The sequence below is a fragment of the Zophobas morio genome, unplaced genomic scaffold (assembly GCF_036711695.1).
Source record: "Zophobas morio isolate AGI-343-1 ecotype UQ-CSIRO unplaced genomic scaffold, CSIRO_AGI_Zmor_V1 ptg000580l, whole genome shotgun sequence".
NCBI classification, from domain to species: Eukaryota; Metazoa; Arthropoda; class Insecta; order Coleoptera; family Tenebrionidae; genus Zophobas; species Zophobas morio.
In genome coordinates this window covers 117,720-129,174 of record NW_026972683.1, presented here as the reverse complement: position 1 = coordinate 129,174, position 11,455 = coordinate 117,720, and the positions used below count along the sequence as shown (strand labels likewise).

Sequence of the window (11,455 nt, the reverse complement as noted above, 5' to 3'; positions counted from 1 at the left end):
TTAAAGTTACCTTTAACTAATTTAAAGGAATGACCCCTTGTCCGACCACGCATGTCTAGCTTAAAAAAGGACCGTATCACTGAGTTGTTGTTAGTAAGCGCTTGAAATGTTGTAATCATGTCCCCCCTTACCCTTCTATCAGCCAAGGAAGGTAAGTGCATTAGGGCCAGTCTCCCTTCATATGAAGGGCGAACTCTCCCAAACGGCAAACGAGTGGCACGACGCTGTACACCCTCCAATAATGCAATATCGCCTTTCAGAGACGGTGCCCATACAGTATTGGCAAATTCTAGAACTGGTCGAACTAACGTTTTATATAAATTGATGAACATCGATATTGTAATAGCCCTAAACGTCCGACTAATAAGAAATATAATTCTATTCGCCTTCTTAACTACTTCAGCTATGTGCTCGGACCACAAGAGAGAGGATGACACCATTACACCCAGGTCACGATAAGCGTCAACCTTGAACAGTTGCGTGCCATTCACATGATAATCATGCTTTGGATTTCGGCTACTATTAGTATATAGCACGACGCATTTTGCGGAGTTAATAGGCAGCAACCAAGTACACGACCAATTGGCAACCACATCTAAGTCATTTTGCAGAACAGTGAAATTGCAACTCTTATTATAGATCTTGAGGTCATCCGCATACATTACAAAAGGGGATTTCAAAGAATATTTAATGTCGGAGGTATAGATCACAAAAAGAAGGGGCCCAAGTACCGATCCCTGAGGAACTCCACTCAGCACTCTTCTCTGCATACTAAATACGTCACCCACTTTAACACTGAACAACCGATTAGAAAGAAAAGCCTCTATCCAGCGAAGAAGGTTTCCACGAACGCCAAAATGGTTGAGTTTAAGTAGAAGATGTCGCAAAGGCACTCGATCGAAGGCCTTCGAGAAGTCCAAGTACAGAACATCAGTTGATTCGCCGGAATCAAGCGTCTTGGTCCAGTCCTCAAGACTACAGAGTAAATTTGTAGTAACAGACCTACCAGGCACAAATCCGTGTTGCTCTGTAGGGAGTATATTACAGTTAATCATAAACTCTATCAACACATCATAAACAATGGATTCAGCGATTTTGACTACGTGAGACGTTAAACTGACAGGTCTATAATTGTCAGCAACAAACTTATCACCCTTTTTATATATGGGTTTCACCACCGCGGACCTCCATTCAAGAGGAAGAGTCCCCGACTCAAATGACTGCTCCATTAGAATCTTTAAAGGTTGGCACAAACATTGGCACTTTTTGAGAAGACTCACGGTAATGCTATCTGGTCCAGGAGATTTGGTTATGCGCAGTTTAGATATCTTTTTAGCTATTGCTACCTCAGAGAATTCAACGGAAGTAATAGTTGTGGAATTTGGGGGTGTCTGTACAGTAGGGAGATTAGAATTTGTGTCAATTGTAAAAACTTTAGCAAACGTGTCCGCAAACAAATTAGCGACCAATTGACTATCCTCAGTGACACGTCCACTTACGTCTCTTAGGTGAGGGGTCTTCACAGGCCCAACTAAGGAAGACCGCACGTATTTGTAAAAACATTTCACATCTTTTAAAGCAGCAATGCGCTTCTCATAGTTGCATCTGGCATCTCTTATGGTAGCAGAAACTTTGTTTGAAAACACTCTGTGTGCCTTGTAATCACTCTCACTACCAGTGCGCTTGTAACATCGCCACAGCGCCCTCTTTTTTCTAATAAGTTTAAGAATCTGTTTGGTGATCCATGGTTTATTTGAAGACTGTTTTCTTACTACGGAAACTGTGTGTTTGGTCACCACAGAATTAAGCTGTTTCTTAAATCTAGTCCAATTGTCTTCTACAGATGGTTCCACAAGAATGGTGGACCAGTCAGTGTTGAACAGATCTCTGTTGACCAGCTCATAATTCGTAATAACCCTACAACCTACAAGTAGAGGTAATCTTCCTTCGTCTTTCAAAACAGATTTGCACTTCTACCTTTAACACCACGTGATCAGATTTACCAACAGGATCCAGATAATCCAAGTTTGCTAGTAACTTATCGTCCGAGGTGATAATTAGATCGAGGGTTGACGGTGTTTGGTTCGTTCTATAACGGGTCGGTTTAGTAATAATTTGCTCTAGATGACTGTTTATCAGTACATCACGCAACAACTGGGAATGAGCGTCAAAATTAGCATTATGATCAAGAGGCCAGGTTATGTCAGGTAAATTAAAGTCTCCCGCTATAATCAGTCTGTCGCAGCTATCGGCAATTTTTGACACAAACGTAAAGAGTTTTCTATCATCACCAATTGCAGAGTCTGGGGGTCTGTATATACATCCTAACACAAATGAGATACTACTGTTCGATAATTTGAGAAATAGTGCTTCATTATTGCCGACTTCCGAGCTTAAGATATTAATTGTGAAACTGGAACAAATCAAGTCCGCTACAAAGATACACACACCGCCACCCCTTCTGCCGTCCCGGTCGTTCCTAAAAAGAGTGTAACCGTTTATAGCCACTAATGTATCAGGAATCGCAGGGCTTAACCACGACTCTGACAACATTATAAAAGTCGGTTTCAAAGATTGCACCAGCACAGAGAAGTCGTCATATTTTGCCATCAGGGAAGCTATATTAGTGTATACTAAATTGCCAACAAAATATTTAACAGATGAATTATTTTGAAAATTGAATTTGAAAGGAAAAAGAAAAGAAACGAAATCGAATCCCTATTAGGAACCGCCTGAGGGGCCAGCCACAGTATCCGTAGCTTTATTACATGTTTTATCTGCAAGCCTAGCAAGTGCCTTTTTAATTTTAAGTCTAATTTTTTTAATACGATTGCGGACGCTATTATGAGTAAGCAGCGGAAAAATATCGAATAGCATAGCAGAGACCCCTTCTACGTCAGTCGTGTATTTTCGTATTAACTCTAAGATATCCAATTCACCAACAGCTTTCTCCACAAATCGGGTTAGCTCTTCAAAATTTAGCGGGTACTGGGCATTATCTATTAAATCTTTAGCGGGCTGAATCAAATCAGAGGTCGAAGTTAAACTCTCAGTGGAGTCACTAGTTTTAATTTTTTTGGTTTGTCTAGAGCTTAAAACATTCTCCACCTCACAAGATAACTCTTTACTCAGATCTAGCGGCTGAAAACCTTCCATTTCCTCTTCGTCATCGGGACGGTCCTTGTCCACATCCCTATTAGATCTCTTATTCGACTTCTCAAGTGAAGTGTCATTTGCCTGTAAAATAGTGGGAGAAGAAGTATCTGAAGTACCTGAGGTTGAGGGACATTCTTGTGCGAAATGACCAACCTGCTTACATTGAAAGCAAACGTCGTCGTAATTTAGAAAAATACGGTAGTTCGTGTCATCATACTTCAATATCAACGAAGATGGAAGTTCAACTGAATCATTAGGCTGGACATAAACATGACGACGAAAACTCAAAACATGATTATATTCACTGTTTTGTATGCCAGTTCTCAAAAAGGATATATTAGATACTAAGGTAAAACCCAATCTTTTGATGAGATCCTCAACAATCTTGTGAGGGATCGAAGGACACACATTAGAAAAGATAATACGTTTAGCGGGGTTTATAAGCCGGCGCACACTGACTGCATTTTCCTTAACGACAATATTTTGATGATCTGAAATGATTAAGTCAACATATGATTTTTCTTTTAAATATATACATACTCTATCGTTCGACATATGGGACGCGAATATGACATTTTTAGGCGCAACTATATCCCCTACAGCCACGACATAATCAATAAGTTTTAAATCTTTAATTGCATTTAGAACTATAGCCTGATCCCTTGCCGGAAATGAAGTCGTAGACGTCTCCATTTCGACTGGGCGTATGTTGTTTAGATTCAATAAATTATACTCGCCCTTGGGGCGAGTATAATGCCACAGTACTTCACCTCCGCAAAAATATCCGTTATCAGCGCAAAAAAATTACGATAAAACTCGAATTGATATCCAAACTTTGTTACTGGGAAAACAAGTACTGAATTCCCAGAAAACAACCAAAGATGCACCAATATCAATACAAAAATATGAACACCATCAAACAGGAATAACAATAATCCAATTCGCAAATTAACAATTGGAAAGGGCTCACCAAATACCAGGTGAAAGCGGGGATCGCACAATCACGCACCTATCACCTATGATGGTTGAAAACTCTACCAGAAGTCCCCAAGATTTTTTCACATTCTTTAAAAAAAACCACAGGGACCCCTAGATTTCTTCAAATACTTAAAAAAAAATAATAAAAAGGACTTCAACGACTCTGTCACATTCTTTAAAATAAAGACACGGCTGGAAACGCTAAAATTCTTTCAAACTCTTTCACAAACAAAACATCAGTGGCTCTGAGGAATTTTTCAAATTCTTTGAAAAGTAAAACAGCAGAGTTCTGCAAGATTTTTTCACATTTTTAAACAAACACGGACTGGAGGTTTTATCATTTCGTCATAATAAAAAAATACTAAGGGACCCAACATTCTTTCAAAGTGTTTCAAGAAACAACACACTAGAAGCCCCAAGATCTTTTGAAATTCTTTCAAAAATAAGACACAAGGAGTTACGAATATTCTTTCGTATTCTTAAAAAAAAGACTAGAAGCCTCCAAGATTCTTTCAAACTCTTTCAAAAATAATACAACGAGGACCTCAGATTCTTCCGTATTTTTAAAATTAAAGAAAACTAGGGGTGCCAAGCGTATTATTAGTGGACCAAACATTTTTTCAAATCTGTCCAAAAAAACAGAATACTAGAAGTCCCCAAGATTTTTCCACATTCTTAAAAAAAAACACCAGGCACCCCGTGGATTTCTTCAAATACTTTCAAAAATAAAATAAAAAGAACTTCAACGACTCTGTGACATTCTTTAAAATAAAGCCACAGCTGGAAACTCTAAAATTCATTCAAACTCTTTCATAAACAAAACATCAGTGGCTCTGAGGAATTTTTCAAATTCTTTGAAAAGTAAAACAGCAGGGTCCTGCAAGATTTTTTCATATTTTTAAACAAACAGGGACTCGAGGTTCTAAGATTTCTTCATAATAAAAAAATACCAAGGGACCCAGCATTCTTTCAAAGTGTTTCAAGAAACAACACACTAAAAGCCCCAAGATCTTTTCAAATTCTTTCAAAAATAAGACACAAGGAGTTACGAAGATTCTTTCGTATTCTTAAAAAAAAGACTAGAAGCTTTCAAGATTCTTTCAAACTCTTTCAAAAATAATACAACGGGGACCTAAGATTACTCCATATTTTTAAAATTAAAGAAAACTAGGGGTGCCAAGATTTCTTCATATGAAAAAGCGTATTATTAGTCGACCAAACATTCTTTCAAATCTGTCCAAAAAAACAGAATACCAGAAGTCCTCAAGATTTTTCCACATTCTTAAAAAAGACACCAGGGAATTTCAAAGTGTCAAATTTAATAACTCCTCCGGAAAAATGAGCCCATTAGGTGGCGCCTTGCGGAGAACAGCCAAACCACACTTATGATCAGGCAGGATTAATACAGGTGGCAGTGCTGATACCGATGTCGGTACTGCAGATGGCGCCACAACTCAGTTCAAAAGGAAACTACGAAATTACAGGTTAACTCTGGATATGAAACAGTTTACTCTAGAAGTTTCAACTGACAAGACTAAGAATGCTAATTGATGGCGCTAAATGCAGACAAAGAAAGAGAACTTTTTTTGACTGAAGTGTGTTCAACTCGGTCGATCAACAGGTGAAAATTTCCGCTTGTTGCATGCCATTCCATATTGCAAATTAACATAGAAGAGAATAAAAGAAATAATTTTTCCATACAACATTTATTATAATAACAATCACATGAATCCAAAAGTCAGGTACAAACATTACAAAACTTGTTAAAATATCTCCATTTTCCAAGAAATCGAACAATCGAGTAGAAAGTGTATAGAAAACTCCATTTCGTTGCACAAACTATCATATAACAACAACAACAACAAAAAACACAGACTCTAGAATAAATAACTCTTAGTCAAAAACCCACATTTAACAACACGAAATCAGAGCAAAAAAATAACAACAGTAACACCATCAATACACAATTTATGACAGCATTTACGCCTCCAGTGTTAGTATTACATAACTGGAAACCTCCAATTCATTTCTTATTCATAACACAGCCAATCATATCTCCTAACTCCTAAACTTAATTGACTGAAAGCGCGATCCTGAACTCCTCCACTCTCGTCAGATCCTCCCTCTTCTCGCTGCGCCCCACCCGCCGCATCCCCACCAGGCAGCCTCCGCCAATCTCCGGCATCGTGCACGACTTGACCAAGCCCGCCGCGCCTTTGTCCCCGCCCCAGTTCAGCGAGCCCGCCCTCGCCTCCAGCCGGCCGGCGTTCAGCGGGCAGATGTGCGTCGGCTGCAGGCTGTGCACCTCCACCACGTCCTCGCTCACGTTGGTGAGCGCCTCCTGCACGTCGCTGTCGTCGTAAATGGTGACTTGCTTGTGCGCTCTGCGCGCCGGGACTTGCGAAGGCTTTTTCCTTCGGAAGGAAACAACCAGTGGCCTTCGAGAGTCGTGTAGACGTGCCATCTCGGCATCGAGGTAGCGCAGCGAGCTCTGCCGGCTGTAAGAATCTGTGTTGCTATGACTGTTTACTTGCGACGAGCGACCCGATAATGTCGAGTAACACCTACCTCCGCCGGGGGTGCGGTGGTGGCCGCGGCGAAAGCACTGCTTGAAGGTGGCCTGGAAAGAGAGAAACGGGGGTTAGTGACACAATTAGTCGTTTTTTAGTTTAATCTAATATGTCGATAACCCAACTTTTTTTAACAACTTCAAATAAAACACAAGGGGTCCCTAACAGGGTGGGTGGGCGGGGCGAACACTTTACAAATTAAATTCCATCTTCATCTCAGCGTCAATAAAATAAACCAATGAAATTAGAAAGTTTAGATGGGATTTATTTATCAATTTAAAATCAGCTTTTCGTTCAATAAAATGAGCGATCGAGAAGAAAACGGGGTGGGTGGGCGGGGCTATACCAAAATATTTTTTATTGTAGATTCGAACACTTGACAAATTAAATTCAATCTTCGTCTCACAGTAGATAAAATAAACCAATGAAATTCAGAAGTTCAGATAGGTGGGATTAGTTTTAGTTTTTGATTCCACTAGTTGTCAGTATAAAATCCACATTTGGTCCAATTAAATAACGAAATTGATAAGTGGAGGTGGTTGGGATTAGTTTTACCTTTTTTGTTTAACTTCCACTATTCATCAACTTAAAATACATTTTTCGTCTAATAAAATGAGTGATCGAGAAGAAAAAGGGGTGGGTAGGCGGGGCTACATGAAGTATTTTTTATCGTAGATTCCAACACTTCACAAATTAAATTCAATCTTCATCTCACGCTAAATAAAATAAATCAATGAAATTCAAAAGTTCAGGTGGGTGGGATCAGTTTCACTTTTTTGTTTAGATACCACTATTTATCAATATAAAGTCCACTTTTCGTCCAATAAAATAGGCCAATGAACTTCAAAACTGGACGTGGGTGGGATTAGCGTTACCTTTTTTGTTTAACTTCCACTATTTATCAATTTAAAATACAATTTTCGTCCAATAAAATCAGCGACTGAGATGAAAAAGGGGGGGGGGGGTGGGCGGGGCTACATGAAGTATTTTTTATCGTAATTTCGAACACTTGACAAATTAAATTCAATTTTCATCTCACAGTAAATACAACAAACCAATGAAATTCAAAAGTTTAGGTGGATGGGATTAGTTCTACTTTTTGTTTAGATTCCACTAGTTTATCAATATAAAAACCATTTTTCGTCCAATAAAATAAGCCAATGAAATTCAAAACAGGAGGTGGGTGGGATTAGTTTTACATTTTTTGTTTAACTTCCACTATTTATCAATTTAAAATCCAATTTTTGTCCAATAAAATGAGTGATTGAGAAGAAAACGGGGTGGGCGGGCGGGGCCATATGAAGTAATTTTTATCGTAGATTCGAACACTGGAAAAACCAAATTCCATCTTCATCTCACAATAAATAAAGAGTTCAGGTGAGTGGGATCCGTTTTATTGTTTTGTTTAGATTCGAATGGTTATCAATATAAAAACCACTTTTCGTCTAATAAAATAAGCCAATGAAGTTCTAAAGTGGAGGTGGGTGGGATTAGTTTTACATTTTTGATTTAGATTCCGCTATTTACGAATGTAGGTAAAATCTACTTTTCATCCAATAAAATGAGCGATCGAGAAGAAAAAGGGGTGGGTGTGCGGGGCCATATGAAGTATTTTTTTATCGTATTCTCGAACACTTGATCAATTAAATTAAATCTTCATCTCACAGTAAATAAAATAAACCAATGAAATTCAAAAGATTTTTAGTAATCAATATAAAATCCACATTTCGTCCAATAAAATAAACAAATGAAATTCCAAAGTGGAGGTGGGTGGGATTAGTTTTACCTTTTTTGTTTAGATTCCACTATTTATCAATATAAAATCCACTATTCGTCCAATAAAATGGGTGGTCGAGAAGAAAACGGGGTGGGTGGGCGGTCCCATATGAAGTATTTTTTATCGTAGTTTCGAACAGTTGACAAATTAAATTCATTCTCCTTCACACAGTAAATAAAATAAACAAATGAAATTAAAAAGTTTAGGTTGGTGGGATTAGTTTTACTTTTTTTTTAGATTCCAATGGTTATCAATATAAAAAACATTTTTCGTCCAATAAAATAAGCCAATTGAATTCAAAACTGGAGGTGGGTGGGATTAGTTTTACATTTTTGATTTAGATTCCGCTATTTATCAATGTAAAATCTACTTTTCATCCAAGAAAATGAGCGATCGAGAAGAAAAAGGGGTGGGTGGGCGGGGCCATATAAAGTATTTTTTATCATAGTCTCGAACACTTGACCAATTAAATTAAATCTTCATCTCACAGTAAATAAAATAAACCAATGAAATTCAAAAGTTTCTTAGTAATCAATATAAAATCCACTTTTCGTCCAATAAAATAAGCAAATGAAATTCCAAAGTGGAGGTGGGTGGGATTAGTTTTACCTTTTTTGTTTAGATTCCACTATTTATCAATATAAAACCAATTTTCGTCCAATAAAATGGGTGGTAGCGAAGAAAACGTGGGTGGGCGGGACATTATGAAGTATTTTTTGTCGTAGTTTCGAACAGTTGACAAATTAAATTCATTCTTCTTCACAAAGTAAATAAAATAAACCAATGAAATTAAAAAGTTTAGGTGGGTGTTATTAGTTTTACTTTTTTGTTTAGATTCGAATGGTTATCCATATAAAAACCATTTTTCGTCCAAGAAAATAAGCCAATTGAATTCAAAACTGGAGGTGGGTGGGATTAGTTTTACATTTTTGATTTACATTCCGCTATTTATCAATGTAAAATCTACTTGTTGTTCAATAAAATGAGTGATCGAAAAGAAAAAGGGGTGGGTGGGTGGCCCATATAAAGTTTTTTTATCGTAGTCTCGAACACTTGACCAATTAAATTCAATCTTCATCTCACAGTAAATAAAATAAACCAATGAAATTCAAAAGATTTTTAGTTATCAGTATAAAATCCACTTTTCGTCCATTAAAATAAGCCAGTGAAATTCCAAAGTGGAGGTGGGTGGGATTAGTTTTACCGTTTTTGTTTAGATTCCACTATTTATCAATATAAAATCCACTTTTCGTCCAATAAAATGGGTGGCGGTGAAGAAAACGGGGTGGGTGGGCGGGGCCATATGAAGTATTTTTTGTTGTAGTTTCAAACAGTTGACAAATTAAATTCATTCTTCTTCACATAGTAAATAAAATAAACCAATGAAATTAAAAAGTTTAGGTGGGTGTTATTAGTTTTACTTTTTTGTTTAGATTCGAATGGTTATCAATATAAAACCATTTTTCGTCCATAAAATAAGCCAATGAAATTCAAAACTGAAGGAGGGTGGGATTAGTTTTACATTTTTGATTTAGATTCCGCTATTAATCAATGTAAAATCTACTTTTCGTCCAATAAAATGAGTGATCGAGAAGAAAAATGGGTGGGTGGGCGGGGCCATATGAAGTATTTTTTATCATAGTCTCGAACACTTGACCAATTAAATTAAATCTTCATCTCACAGTAAATAAAATAAACCAATTAAATTCAAAAGTTTCTTAGTAATCAATATAAAATCCACTTTTCGTCCAATAAAATAAGCAAATGAAATTCCAAAGTGGAGGTGGGTGGGATTAGTTTTACCTTTTTTGTTTAGATTCCACTATTTATCAATATAAAACCAATTTTCGTCCAATAAAATGGGTGGTCGTGAAGAAAACGGGGTGGGTGGGCGGGGCCATATGAAGTATTTTTTATCGTAGTTTCGAACACTTGACAAATTAAATCAATTCTTCTTCACACAGTAAATAAAATAAACCAATGAAATTAAAAAGTTTAGGTGGGTGGGATTAGTTTTACTTTTTTGTTTAGATTCCATTATTTATCGATGTAAATTCACTTTTCGTCCAATAAAATGGGTGATCGGGAAGAACACGGGGTGGGTGGGCGGGGCCATATGAAGTATTTTTTATCATAGTTTCGAACACTTGATCAATTAATTTCAATATTCATCTCACAGTAAATAAAATAAACCAATGAAATTAAAAAGTTTAGGTGGGTGGTAGTTTTCGTCCAATAAAATGAGTAATCGACAAGAAAACGGGGTGGGCGGGGTTATATTGTAGTCGGTATTTTAGTAAAACTAATTTTTACTCTTCGAACGAGCGGTTTATTATTCTGTTTAGATACCGTCGTGTCCCGTACTGCTTCCTCCTCACTGCTGCCATCTAATTGTAGCGCCAAATTTGAAATTTTAAATGTAGGTGACCACAATTCGGCCAATCCTGACATTATGATCGTCCCGATCATATACACAAAGTAAAACATAAGGTACATAACATAATAAGTGACAGAAAACATAAAGTGCTTAAACTTCAATCACACAAACATCATAAGTTACACAAAGTAAAACATAAGGTACGTAACATAATAAGTGACAGAAAACATAAGGTGCTTAAACTTCAGTCACACAAACATCATAAGTTAGTGAAACATAAAATGTTAAAAACATAAGTCACATAAATCCAATACATAATATAACGCCTAAATAACATAATGATAAGACGCACATAAGTATCTAAAGTACATAAATCACATAAGTAATTAGGACACATAAAAATCATAAGGGTATTAGAGATGGATTAGAAAACCCAATCGCTTAAAAGACGGCTTAAAAGACGAACATGTCAGCGTCAAAACTAGAACGAGGTGGAAACAAAACTAAGAAACACAACATTATGAAATAATGAACAAATGAAACTAATCTCTTTGTAACTTATTGAAGCCAAAGCTTCATATTCTCAGGACAACATAC

The 11,455-nt window shown here is 36.9% G+C and overlaps 1 protein-coding gene across 2 annotated transcripts in view; it reads right to left on the bottom strand.

The window, feature by feature from the left end:
• Positions 1-6,127: 6,127 nt before the first annotated feature.
• The window catches only part of LOC135121423 (pyrokinin-1 receptor-like), a 100,696-nt gene continuing 95,368 nt past the window's right edge, over positions 6,128-11,455 (bottom strand). For both annotated transcript variants that reach the window (XM_064045746.1, XM_064045745.1), the window contains exon 4: positions 6,128-6,754. In XM_064045746.1, coding sequence (XP_063901816.1) covers positions 6,206-6,754 — 549 coding nt within the window. In that variant the 3' untranslated portion in view covers positions 6,128-6,205. The remainder of the gene's footprint in view (positions 6,755-11,455) is intronic.